The sequence below is a fragment of the Nomascus leucogenys genome, chromosome 11 (genome assembly GCF_006542625.1).
Source record: "Nomascus leucogenys isolate Asia chromosome 11, Asia_NLE_v1, whole genome shotgun sequence".
NCBI classification, from domain to species: domain Eukaryota; kingdom Metazoa; phylum Chordata; class Mammalia; order Primates; family Hylobatidae; genus Nomascus; species Nomascus leucogenys.
Genome location: NC_044391.1, coordinates 41786561 through 41800210, shown reverse-complemented (window position 1 = coordinate 41800210; position 13650 = coordinate 41786561). Strand labels below are relative to the sequence as shown.

Sequence of the window (13650 nt, the reverse complement as noted above, 5' to 3'; positions counted from 1 at the left end):
GAAAACAAAACAAAAGAAAACAACTTACCACCTTGGCCCAGTCCAAGAACAAGTGAAAACACCCAGGCTGCCCAGAGGAACGAGGCGGGACCTCGCCGGTCGTTTTGCAGGCAGATAAATGCAGCGGTAAAAAAAGCCAGGGCCGAGCCGCACATAATGCAAAACAGCCCGCCCCGCGCCCGCCGCCTGGCTGCCTTCCGGACGCGCGCTCGCGCCTCCTGGGCGCACCTCGGGGCCCGCGGGCCGAGTGTCGCTAGGACGTTTTCCGCAGGCCTAGCAGGCGGACCCCGCGGCTCGGAGCAAGCGGTGCAGGTAAGCGGGCCCGGGCACCGCTCGGCATCTCAGGGCCCCTGCGGCCCTCCCGGCTCGGCACGGCGGGTCCCGCGGTCTCCGCGAGAAGCACCTTCTTCGACGGCCAAGGGCCCCGGCGGCGACTGGAGAGAGGGCTCTGCAAGGGCTCCGCAGCCTGCTCCGGGACAAAGAAAAGAGCTTTTGTTTCTCTCCAGCCGGTGGGGCTTCTGCTGCATAAATCAGCTTAGCGAAGAGCCAAACACAATCAAACCCAAACAAAGCCCGAAGCTGGGGGGGAACCACCCTAATGTACATTCACTGGGTGATGCTGGATCTGTGGGAGGGGACGCCGGCGAGGTCGAGGGGAAAAAAGTCGATGGCGCATCAATCAGCGCAGTTTCTTCCACAGGTGGGCAGGGAGGCCAACTCCACTAGTTGCAGTTTTGCAGCCTCGTCTGCGGGGCAGCGGGCAAAGACAAGTCGGCAGCGTCCTGGCTGGCAAGGGAGGAAGCTCGGGATGCCAGCAACAGGGGGAGGCGGCTCTGGGAGCGCCCTAGAAGCACCCGCCGACACCCGCGGGCACAGAGCGAGGCATCGCCGCTCCCTGCCTGGCGGGGAATGGGGCCTGCGGCTGCGAGCGCGGGAGGGGAGGTTCCGCGAGGTGCCAGAGCCCGGCTTCGCGGGGCGGGGGCTGCGTGCCCTTGTCCTTTTCGCCCCAGTGCGCGGTTCAGGCGTCCCGCAGTCCAGGGCTCGAGTTGCTGGCTCGCTCTGGAGTGCACACGGCGAGGATGCGAGAGAGGCGAGGCCGGCGATGGGCGGGAGAGGGGTGGTCCTGCTCTGGCCCCCCGGGGGGCTCCAGACCTGCGGGTAGCCGGGTGCACTCAGGGCAGAGAGTTGCTAGGAAACCTCCCCACGCTACCGGAGCGCCTCGCCTCGGCTGCCCGCAGGCGCGGCTGCAGCCCCGGCAGGAGCAACAGTAACAGCTCGGAGCAGCGTGGGCGGGACATTGGTGAGGCATGAAGTCACCGCGGCCCACACTCGCTCTTTGTTTTGCTCACTCCAGCTCTTTTTTTTCCCCCTTGGCTCTGATAGTTGCCATTCCCATCGTTCACAAGGACTCCTGAAGCGTAGCCGCGCAACAGGAATGGCACGCCTCGTTCCCTTCTCCCTCCTCCCCGGAATCCTTGCACCCCAACGCTCGCGGGGGTGGTGGGAGACTCGCTCAGCGCCAGCGGCAGCTGCGAGCAAACCCCAATCTCTCACCCCCGCGCGGCTCGCCGCTTTGTTCGGAGATACTCACTGCCCCGCAGCTGCTGCATACAAAGTGGAGTCAAGGGACCTCCCCTGCCCCCAACGCCCTCTACTCAGCACTTTGCTTGCAGTTAGGAGCTCGTCCTCTACCCCACCACAAGGCTGCCCCGGTCTCCCTAGCCTTTGGAGAGTTGGACTAGTCTGCAGGGGCTGTTCCCCGAGCGACTGGCCGAGATTTCTCGCTGCTCCTTCTCTGCTCAAAACCTTAACCCTGGACTGGACAGCCCTGTTTTTCCCCAGCGTCTGGTGGTGGCTCTGGGCTTTTGCAAGTTACAGTGGGTCTTTTGATCTTAAGCGTCACCTTCCCAGTAAACGGAACAAAAAGTTACAGACAGCAGCAAAGCGGGGAGAGGGGAGCTAAGGAGAGAAAGTGGAAGGCATTTCTGCCTGCTTGCAGCTCAGAAATTTAGGTGCAAGTAGGGTGCGGGTGTTATGCTGGGCAACTGTCCGGGAAGCAGCGCGCCTCCTCGGGTCCTGTCATTACCACGCTAAGTCGAGGGAGGGAACTCAGTCCCCCGCACTGGAAACAAGGCAGTGTTTCCAGTTTAACACGGTGATGGTTCTCTTTTCCCTCTAGGGGCGGGAGCGATTCCCATTCGAGAAGTTTGACCTCTCATTTTAATACAACACCCGCCTCTTACAGGCATCAGACCAGTCCAGCCAGGTCAAGGTGAAATATGCGGGAGTTTCCCCCATTCTTATTTAATAGTTTCCGTCTCCTTATTTGTAGTTAAAAAAAAAAAAAGTAGGAGGCGCGATCTCTCTCTTTCTGTTGACTGAGTGAATGGAAAGTACCTGGTTAATAAACCACAACATCGAAACTCCCCCTTTCAGGTGTGGACTGCACAACGGGGTGCACAGAATTAGTTAAGCAAACCAGAAACCCAGCTGGAAAATTAAACGCGCCGTGGATCTGCAAAGCAGGTCCCTTCGAGAGACCAAAGCCGTGATCCCAACCTTAGCAACATAATTCTACTAGAGGTGATGTACTCTAAATAAATAGAAATAAATCCAGCTCCGCTTTAATTTTTATTTCCTTTCCTTAGTTCCAAGTTTGAACAGTTATAGTTTTGTTTTTTGGTTGTCTTAACGGAAAGGCCTAAAAATTAGTTAGGATGGGTGTGAGGACTTGAAAATTTGAACACAAAAATATCATATTCAATATCTGATTAGTGACTCTTCCATTGGGCAGCCTGTGTATTTTCCAGGGGTTATGACACAGACCTACTGAATGCAGCCACCCTTGAGACATGCAGTGCTTCAATCAAAAAAAAAAAAAATTAAATCCCTAATTCCCATAAGGACATGTCAGTACTTTAAAGTGTCTATCACATCACCATTCCATAATATTCTAAAATACAACTCTTGTTGCTGGGTTGTAAGTGGCAGTTACAGTAATAAATAAAATATAAATGTATGCAAACAAGAAAGGATGTAACTTTATGAAATTGATGAGGTATGCACTAATTTTTGTAACTCTGTGTTTTTAGGTGTTGATATATATACTAATCCAGACAACCATGTAGTAAGAGGAATAAAATGAAGTTCAGAAATCTGTTTTGGGAAATTTTGAAGCCCTTTAGAAAGAAAGATTTCTACATTTTGTTACATGAAATTCATGCAAATATATGTCAGGTGCCAGTGCTATGGAGTTGTTGAAGAATAAGCACAACACCATTTATTACCACTTCTCAGTTGTAAAGAGGCTGTAACTCTGGTTGTCGAAATAAAATAAAATGAAATATCCTAGATGTGACACTGTGACCCCTGCCAGTTATTTACAAACAAGTTATCTGCACATTTTGGGCGTAAACATAAAAGTAAACTCTCTGAAAGACTGCAGATCATCTTTAGGGTTTTCTTAAAGTAAATACAACTAGTGGCCCAGGAACAAAAAGTTTGCTTTTTTCCAACAAATGTCACTGGTCATCATAACTAATCCTTTTTCCTATAAGGAAATGTACGGCATATTTTAAAGAAATGCAGTATTGTTATCTTCGTCGTATTACCTGAAGAATTCTAATAAAGGAAAAATGTTTCGGAAGATGGTGACTTGATTAATTTGTTTTTCTATCATGTTCTGCTATCTTGCTTTGAAATTTCTGACAGCTAATTTTTCATCATTTGTGGTAATGAGAGGAAATGAAATTCACTAAAAATAACATTTTAGTTATTCATTCCAGGCCTCCTATCATTAGAGTCTTTGAGCTGAGTCACTAAAAAGTCATAATATTAGATGACTTAAATTTCTTCCCTACTCCTTTAAACTTGATTTCTCCCTAAGTGAGTTTATGGTGAGAATGAATAAGCAATAGATAGGTAGCAGGAGTGAGGGAGACACTCAGACTGTTTTTTAAGAAATGGGATCTTGCTGTCTCACTATGTTGCCCAAACTGGCCTTGAACTCCTGGTTCAAGTTTGAACTCAAGCTATCCTCCCACATCAGCCTTCTGTGTAGCTGGGATTATAGGTGTAAGGCACCACATACAGCTGTGGCTATTCACACTTTAACTAGATGTGGCCAAATTATTGATCTCATAGTGGCACCTACAGACACATTTGAATTTTAATGTTACATCTTTTTGAAGTTGAGATCAGAGCCATTCAGTACATTTTGGGTGGATAGTCACAAGTTATCTATAAGCTTGCCTGAGACATCTCAGAAGATGATTAATGGTCAGACCAGTGAGATATATTATTGTGACTATGACCTCTAGCTTCTTCTAATGATAAAGTACATAAATTGCTTGAAGATATTTTTCACTGAATTGTTACATAAGGCAGTGTTTCTCATACTGTAGACTGAAGACTGCATACAACACAATCCCCCATAGAGTAATTCTGAGTTCTAATTCCTTGTCTCTATTCCAGGAGATTCTGAATTAGTAGATCTTGTATGGTGCTCAGCAATCTGCATTATACCAAGGCCCTCAAATGGTTTTTATATGCTCTGAAGTTTAAGAACTTCCTACTTTAATGGGTTAATACAGAGACTCCTTAAAGGCCTCATGAGTGTTTAATAACAGAGATCAGTGTCAGGTGCAAATTCAAAGAAAAATGAACTGCCGGAGCCAACGTCTCTTGCCAAGATAGTTTATGGATGACTCAATCTGTGAGATATTAATGTTTTCTGAAACAAGACTTCCATGATTAAGCTTGGGAAATGCTGAATTAAAGTCAAATTAAATCCTTTAGTAGAGGAATTTCCAGAAACTCAATAGAGCAGCATGCCATTAGATTCTCCAAAGGAAGAACCCTGTATGCAGAGAACATCTCACAGATTAATTTTCCTCGAAGCATGCTACGAAGCTAGCCCCATTTTACAAATGTGGAAACTGAGACAAAGATTGGCAAAGAAACCAACCTCACTTTTTCAAGGGAATTCATGAGCAGGCAGAAATCAGAGCTCTGATTCTCCTCAATCATCTCATATTGTGATGACTTTTAGTTTCAAGTAAAGAGTCAGATTGTGGCTGTTCTAAGTAAAAAAGGAAACTATTGGCTGGGTGTGGTGGCTCACACCTGTAATCCCAGCACTTTGGGAGGCCAAGGCAGGAGAATCACCTGAGGTCAGGAGTTCGAGACCAGCCTGGCCAACATGGCAAAACCCGTCTCTACTAAAAATGTAAAATTAGCCTAGCATGGTGGCACACACATGTAGCCCCAGCTATGCGAGAGGCTGAGGCATGAGAATTGCTTAAACCCTGGAGGTGGAGATTGCAATGAGCTGAAATTACATCACTGTACTCCAGCCTGGGTAACAGAGTGACATGCAGTCTCAAAAAAAAAAAAAAAGGAAATTATTGAAAGAAAATTGGGAGCTCACAGAATCACAGAATCAGCAGGAAGCTGGGAGACTACGACTAACCAAGGCCAGAAAACACGGAGGCATAAGCAGTGGCAGGAAGTGTCTAACTCTTAAGAACAACTTTGAATCCTCCCTTTGCTTTGGATCACTTGCTCAAGATTCAAAATCCTTGTTGGGAATATCCAGTTTTCAGAATTTTCATCATGTCTTAGTACACTGGCTTTCTGAGTGTGAGAAAAGGAGAGAAGGGGCTCTTGTCTTCAGCTTTCTTCGTAGAAAATATGGGTACTTTTGAATGAAACATTTTATCCGTGCGTAGTCTAATACTGTGCACAGACCCTGTGCATAGTGTTATCCTTTTATAGCATGCAGTAAACTAATGCTTGTTTAGCCTTTAACTCATCATCAGAAAGATGATGTCTGCCCTGGCTCACCACTTCATCGCACACAACTGGAAGTCTGTGTGCTAGAAGGGCTAGGGAATGAACAAAACTCCTGGGTGCTGTCTTAACTGTGCGCCAACCAGATAGGAAGTGAGATATAAATACCCCAGCTCCCCTGTTTCTTGTATGAAGTCACTTTAGGCCTTGTGTTCTACACTATTTTTGAACTAGTTTTTAATTTTCAATTTATCATGGATTGATACTTAAATAACATAAAGTAAAATGAATTATTGGAAAAATAGTTATCACTAAAATGTCAAATTGCTATAAAATTTCTTAGTACTCTTAATTTTTATACATTCTTTGTCCTGGGCCAGTCTCAAACAGTAGAAGGACTGGTACTGCCACATATTACATTTTGAGTAATATTTAGTACCATTTTCCAAAGTTCCCCTGTAGGAGTAAGCTATACTCGGTCACAGTGATAACTGCATTCAAATAGGTCCTTCATTGGTTGTCGTTCCTTCCTTCATTTCCCTGTGACCCCCAATATTTCCTGGTGTCAGGGTCTTCTTCTGGAGAAAACTACATTAAGACAAGCAATAAATGTGACTGGAAACTAACCGCTGGTGTCCTGCATGTATGAATTTAAATTCTTTTCTTGTCTAGCTATAAGACAACCACAGTGCAAAAAGCACATGGGCTTTGGAGTCTTACAAAGTAAATTTGAATCTGCTACCCAGTAGCTATAGAATCATAGGTAACTTATTTAGTTTTCTGCAGCCTCAACTCTTTTATGTGATGACTATATGAAAACAACTATCAAAATTACAAATTAAAATGAAGTATCACTACACTCCCATTAGAACAGCCAAAATCCCAAACACTGGTAATATCAAATGCTGACAAGGACATAGGGCAAGCGGAACCATCATCACTGATGGTGGGAATGCCACTTTGGAAGACAGTTTGGCAGCTTCTCACAAAACTAAATGATCCAGCAATTGTGCTCCTTGGTATTTACCCAAAGGAGTTGAAAGCTATGGCTACCCCAAAACCTGCACATGAATATTGTACCAATTTTATTCATAATTTCCCAAACTTGGAAGTAACCAAGATGTTCTCAGTGAGTGAGTAGATAAATAAATTGTGGTACATCCGGAAAATATAATATTACTCAGGACCAAAAATAAATGAATTATCAAGCCATGGGAGGACTTGAAGGAAGCTTAAATGCATATTACTAAGTGAAGGACACCAACCAAAAAGTGTAAATGCTGTTTGATTCCAACCCTGAGACATTTTGGAAAAGGCAATCGGATGGAGACAGTAAAAAGATAGTGTTTACCTGGGACTTCGAGAAAGAGAGAGAGATGAATAGGTGGAGCATAGAAGATTTGTAGGGCAATGAAACTACTCTGTATTGTACTGCAGTGGTGGAATCATGTCATTATGCATTTGTCAAAACCCATGTAATGTAAAATACTGAGTGAACCCTAATGTAAACTATGGACTCTGGGTGATAATCGCATGTCAATGTTGATTGATCGATTCTAACAGATGTGGGATGTTGATAGCGGCTGAGCCCATGTGGGGGCAGGGAGTATATTGGAACTCTGTACTTACCCCTTAATTTTGCTGTGAACCTAAAAGTGCTCTAAAAATTAAAGTTTATGAAATACAAACACCCACCACACAAAACTACCCTGTAAAATAATTGTAAAAAATCAAAAGAGGTCATGAGCGAAACATGTTAGAATTCATCATATATTATCCCAAGGATTTTTGCAATGGTAATTAGGACTATTTTAATTTCATAATGTAAACAACATTGAAAATACATGAATACTTATTTCAAGACTTGCATATTGTCATAAAAATAACATCAAATATCTTTGGTTTTGCTGAATACATAACTTTTCCTTTTCTGGTAACTATACTATTCTTTACCCACATGAATAGATGTAGTGAGCATGTCTTTTTATAGAAGTCTGTAATCCTAGCATTCTTTATGACAATCTAGTTTTATGTCTCCTTAATCAAACAAAATTGTTCCACAATCTTTTTAGTCTGAAGTCATCTCTGTACAGTTTGATATACAACTGCATGAAAGCTTCACTTACTTGTATGTGCCAGAGACACATATACTTAATACTGCCTTTTATTTAAAATTTAATGTGTTTACACTAATATGTAGCTGGGGGGTAAATGAATATGCAATAAGTATTAAGTATTGCTTTATTGCTCAGATTTCTAAATGGACAGCAGTATAAAGGACCAACAGCTGGTTCTCTCAAATAGAGGTATCAGCAGACATTATAAAGACAACATTTCACCATTGACATAGTTCATCTGTTGAGCCACCGTGGAATGTGGACTGATTTGCACATCATTACACAGCTAAAGGCCTTTCTGAACTTCAATAACTCAGAGGGAGCCCACGACTAAAATTCTCCCTTTCAGCATTTTCTCATGATCGCATAGCCTCTGGAGAGTGAAGTCACTACAAAATTTAAATTATTCTAATCAAATTCACATGGAATTTTTATACTTGGAATACTGCCATTCTCAGCCCCCTTCTCCAATTTCAAAATTACTTCATGTTTCACCTTGAAGAATGTGACCTTTTAGCATAGTGAGGAAATTCTTTGCATGTTAGGCACAGGATATTCAATTTAAACATTCATTTAATAAATATGTAAATATTTATTGAACATTTACTATGTGTAAAGTGATGGGCCCTATGGAAAACACAAGCATCAATAGAACCCAATTCCTTTTTTGAAAGATACTATAATCTGATTTGGAAATAATATGTAATAATAATAAAAAAGGTGACTCATTTGGTAAATTGTTTAAAGTAAGATAGCTCAGAAATAGAACCCAATATTAATAGCAATTTAATATAACATAAATCATGCTTCAAAAACCATTGAAGAGGGGATAAATAATAAATGGTGTTGGGACAATTATTAGCTACTTGGACAAAAACTTAATCTAGAAACTTACTTTATATCAAAATATATTCATGATAAACTAAAGGACTTAGTGTAAAATTAGGACACAATATGGGTCAGTATTTTCTGGCGTTGGCAATGAAAGTTCTTTCTACATGTAAAAATAATTTATCCAATTTAAAGAAAACAAATGGACACATTTGATGATACGTTTTTTAAACCTTAGGTATTTATAAATATTGCAGAAATGGGTAAAAATACACACCGTAGAATATGCTCATACAAATGTATAAGAAAACATTTATTCTACAATAGATAAATGTGTAAAGAGGATAGAGAATACAGATGCTTAAAGACATGGAAAAAGCCCAGCTTTACTAGTTATCAAAAAAATACTAATTTAAGAAATGAGATACTATTGGTACTCATCAAATGCTCAAAGACGTAAAAAGCGTGGTGGCTCACGCTTGTAATCCCAGCACTTTGGGAGGCTGAGGTGGGCGGATCATGAGGTCAGGAGATTGAGACCATCCTGGCTAACACGGAGAAACTCCGTCTCTACTAAAAATACAAAAAAATTAGCTGGGTGTGGTGGCGGGCGCCTGTAGTCCCAGCTACTTGGGAGGCTGAGGCAGGAGAATGGGGTGAACCCAGGAGGCGGAGCTTGCAGTGAGCCGAGATCGCGCCACTGCACTCCAGCCTGGGCGAGAGTGCGAGACTCCGTCTCAAAAAAAAAAAAAAAGACTTTAAAAGATGACAGTATTTAGTGCTAGCTAGGTTGAAATAGGAACCCATTTATGGTGAAATTGTGAATTGGCTCTAACTTTTTTTGTAATCAGTTGGCATTATGTAATAAAATCTTCAAAATATTTGAAATACGAATCCCATATCTGGGAATTTAGTCCTCTAAAGGTTCAGAAATATAAGAAATGTATTTATAAAGATCTGCTTTTCAGCATGATATACAATTGCAACAAAAAATGAAAACAATATTTTTGGCCATTTGAACCCTTTTCAATCTAAAGTAGCAGGGAAGTTTATCAAGATTTTAAGTGTACCCCAGGTATCACTGTTCCCTTTTACAGATGTATGCTAGACAACCCCTGTCTTTCATTAGTTTACAAATTATATTAATCCCGTCTTAGTGAAGCATCTGAAATCTTTTCTATTCTCTTTACCTTCTTTACTCCTTAGTAAAACTTCTTAGTTCCGGGCTTTTTTTTTTTTTTTTTCGGGAACTCTTAGCCCTCCTTTCTCCACAGTAGTAAGAGAGTTTTCCTTTGGAGACAGAAATCTAAACTTTTTGTCCTCTTCTTAAACCCTTCTATGGTTCATTTAATGCCACTCTCCAACCTTTCTCCTAGGCCATGAAGAGACGTTTAGCATCAGCTATGAAACCTTGGACATTCTGGCCCCAAATCACATTCCCAGTACCCTTTTCTATGAAATCTCTGCCCTTTCTCAACTGTGTTTACCCTAGCCTCTTCGGAAGAGAATCCTGGTTTTCTACAAGCACTTTCACTTACCTTTTTGTACGCTTCACTCACAGCCAGACATGTTTTTTCCTCTACTTTTTTTTTTTTCCTATTTGTCCTACTTTATTGTCAAGCATCATTTCTATTGCCACTTCTGCAAGGTCTTTTCAAATTCCTCTGGGCATGATTTACAATGTCTTTCCTTTTAAGTCATTAAACATTTTCTCATTAAAAAAGTAATAAGTTTTTGTTATAGAAAACGTTACATTTTCATGATGAATCTTATTTGCTTTATTTTTATGTACCTGTGTTCATACTAGATTTATCTTTTTTGTTGTACTTTTTGTGATTATCTTTCTATGTTACATATTATTCCATAGTGGCTGTGGTGCTGAGTATACTTAAATATGCTGTGTGATTGCACCAGATTCTTGGCAGTGAAATATATTTGGTGTACTCAAACTGGGCAATTTGAGGAGAATTTTCTAATAAACGTGGGATAGGGTGTTAGTGGTAGCACAGTATCCCTGAGTTAGAAACAGTGTGTATGGGGGCAGGGCACAGAACAGAATGCATCACTATCCTCAGGCTTCAAAAGACAAGAGAAGCATATATTACTGAACCTTAGGGAGATTGAGTTATGTGAAGAGGGCCACGTGAAAGGCTGTTTTACCATTTTACCTTTGTCCAAGAATGGTGGCCAGCCTGAGGCTATCTGCGGAAAGGGGACGGGAAAATAACTACTCCTACTTCATTCTTCTTCTCATCTTCAATTTTCTATCAAGACATACCACTAGTAAAGTTCATTCCAAAGCCAGAAGGTAGTGGAGCCACAGTCAGTCTGAGGAAGGCTGGTCTCTCATGGCGGAAGGCAATTGGAGAGAGAAGCTGGTGGGGCAAACAGAAGACACTTGGCATACATCAATATTGGAGTGTGTTCTGTTTACAGTTTTTGGCCATTTTATTAATAAACATATTTGCATGCATCTTTATCCAAATTTTTTAATATTTAGGATTCTTTTCTTAGGAAAAGTTCCTAAGGTAAAATTACTGGGTCAAAGGTTAGATACATTCTCAAGGCTCCTAACACTTACTGCCAAATAGCTTTTCTTTTCCCAAAGATTGTACAAATTCATCCTCCAACCAGAAAACCATGAAAGCACTTTTTCATTATATTTTAAACCCTGGGGAATGTAACCCTCGGGAAAAGCTTTCTGACAACGAGTAAGAAGGAAAGGGTGGGTGTGGTTGGTTTGGTTGGGAGGAGAGTTGCTAGTCTGGAGGTAGAAGAAGACAGGGCCAGCCAAAAGACCCAAAGAAATAAGAATTAAAGGACTTGATGAGATGCTTTGTCCAATTAAGATCCCAATACTGGGGATGGATTGTATACTTTGAAATGGCTTTTTAAGTCAGCCTTCCAGCAGGAAACAGAAAGCAGACAAACTTAAGTAGTTGAGGCCTGTAGGGAAGGTTTTAAGAAAAGGAACAACCGGTGGTGTATTCCTCTGGGACTTGTAATAGTGGGGAACCTTAGCATCCCTGGCTTGGAGGAACAGTAAAAGACAGTATTTCAAGGGACACACACATAAACTCACACATGGGGGATGGGGGGCTGTGTAAGGAGGAACTCCAAATAGGAAGAAGGGATTAAATCAATGGACCAGCAGGGGGAAAGTGGGGCAAATAAATGCCCAGACTTGCATTTCTCTCCACCCTCCAAACTCCTGCCAGTGCTCCCAGATGGGCCAAAGTCAATGGAAGCTAGAGGTAAAGTAGTCCTTTAATGCAATCTATACCAGCCAGCTTCCTGGGGGCACAGAGTGAGTAGAGAAGGAAACTGGATGGGCAAATGGAAAATATCCAACAGATTTAGGTTTAAAGGATATCAGATGGCCAAGGGAAAAGCGATTGGCTTTATTAAGGTAGCCATAATCTATCTTGGCAAGGTTAGCAAAAGAAATACAAAAATTGCTACTGTGTCTAAATTTTACATATTTGATTAATCATTAAGTGTTTGTATTTTTGCTAACTAAGGTCTCTTTGCTCCCAAATATACTCCTAATTTTTCACTTGGAATCTTTGGATCTTCTTGATGGACTAGCAAACGCAAGTCCCAGAATCAAATACAAAGAATGAAAGTGAAGGAAGAGAAACAAAGGCCATTGCATAGTTCTAAAACCCTGTTGTGGAGACTAGCAAACTGACAGTCCACGGACCAAATGTGACCAGTAGATCTTTATTTGGCTCTCATAGCATCATTCCACAGAGTGGTTTAAAAATTAATAAATTTTGTGTAAAACTTAAAAATCAGGATGTTTCATAAAATCCTAGTTTCAGCATCTCTTAATCAGGATATTAAGCCCAACTGGGCCTGCATTTCTTCAAGGCAATGAGCTGGAGCTGTTTTTCTTCCACCCGCTTAAGAAGGGGTCCGAGCTCTGCAGTTTGCTACAACCCTCACCACTCTCTGTTGTCTTCTCAAGAGTCAGCAACCATTTTTATTTTGTGATCATGTTACTGCTTTTCATGTACCCAGGCTGAGTTCACTGATGTATGTTACATGCCCAAGTCCTACAAGCATTTAAGTCTGTGATCTCTGCACTAGTGGCTCGTGGACAAAGGGAGCAGCGCCCAGCCTCTGATTCTTTATTTCCTTAGATCAACTCAGCATTTAGCATCAGTTCAGCAGGAATTATATTATTGTCAATGAAATGTGGCATAATGAAAATTTCTAACAACCTCTGTAATTCCTTTAGTCAAATAGTGATGGCCTGTTATCTGATCTGTGTCCTAGCTCTTATCAGTTTCCATCGTACCTCTTAACTCTGTATTTTACTCAGCCTACAGGAAGAAGTTTCAAGTTATAATAGCTTCTCTCCTGTTACATTAGATTGGCTTTTATAAAACTGAAAGTTTCCTATCTTTTTTTTTTTACAGACTTTTTTTTTATTATAATACTTTAGGTTTTAGGGTACATGTGCACAATGCGCAGGTTTGTTACATATGTATCCATGTGCCATGTTGGTTTGCAAGTTTCCTATCTTTTGAGAACTCTCTTTTTCTTGATGTTCAATTGATTTTGAATCCTCCAAATATACTCTGTTGTAGCTCTATGAGACTGACATTTTCTGATTTTCAGGTGTTATTTACTGGTTCTCCTGAGAGAAAAACTTGCATTTCTTCTAGTTAATAAATTTCACTGAATCCTGTTATGACACCTGTTTTTAACTTACCCACTTGGGCCGAGCCTAGCGGTATCTTCTTGATGCTCATTATTGCCTCAACCTTTTTTCTTTCTTTCTTTTTTTTTTTTGAGACGGAGTTTTGCTCTTGTTGCCCAGGCTGGAATGCAATGGCACAATCTCGGCTCACTGCAACCTCTGCCTCGCGGGTTCAAGCGATTCTCCTGCCTCAGCCTCCTGAGT

The 13650-nt window shown here is 41.7% G+C and overlaps 1 protein-coding gene and 1 long non-coding RNA gene across 2 annotated transcripts in view; one reads left to right on the top strand and one right to left on the bottom strand.

Moving 5' to 3' along the window:
• Window positions 1-1061, bottom strand: part of ITGB8 (integrin subunit beta 8) — an 84835-nt gene extending 83774 nt beyond the window's left edge. Inside the window, exon 1 of the mRNA XM_030822207.1 lies at window positions 29-1061. Within this exon, the coding sequence (XP_030678067.1) occupies window positions 29-155 (127 nt within the window). The 5' untranslated portion in view covers window positions 156-1061. The remainder of the gene's footprint in view (window positions 1-28) is intronic.
• On the top strand, window positions 200-3646 carry LOC101176117. Its single transcript, XR_178969.2, has 4 exons — window positions 200-312; window positions 2180-2272; window positions 2437-2583; window positions 3093-3646. It is a non-coding gene; the product is annotated as an uncharacterized LOC101176117 (long non-coding RNA).
• Window positions 3647-13650: the final 10004 nt, after the last annotated feature.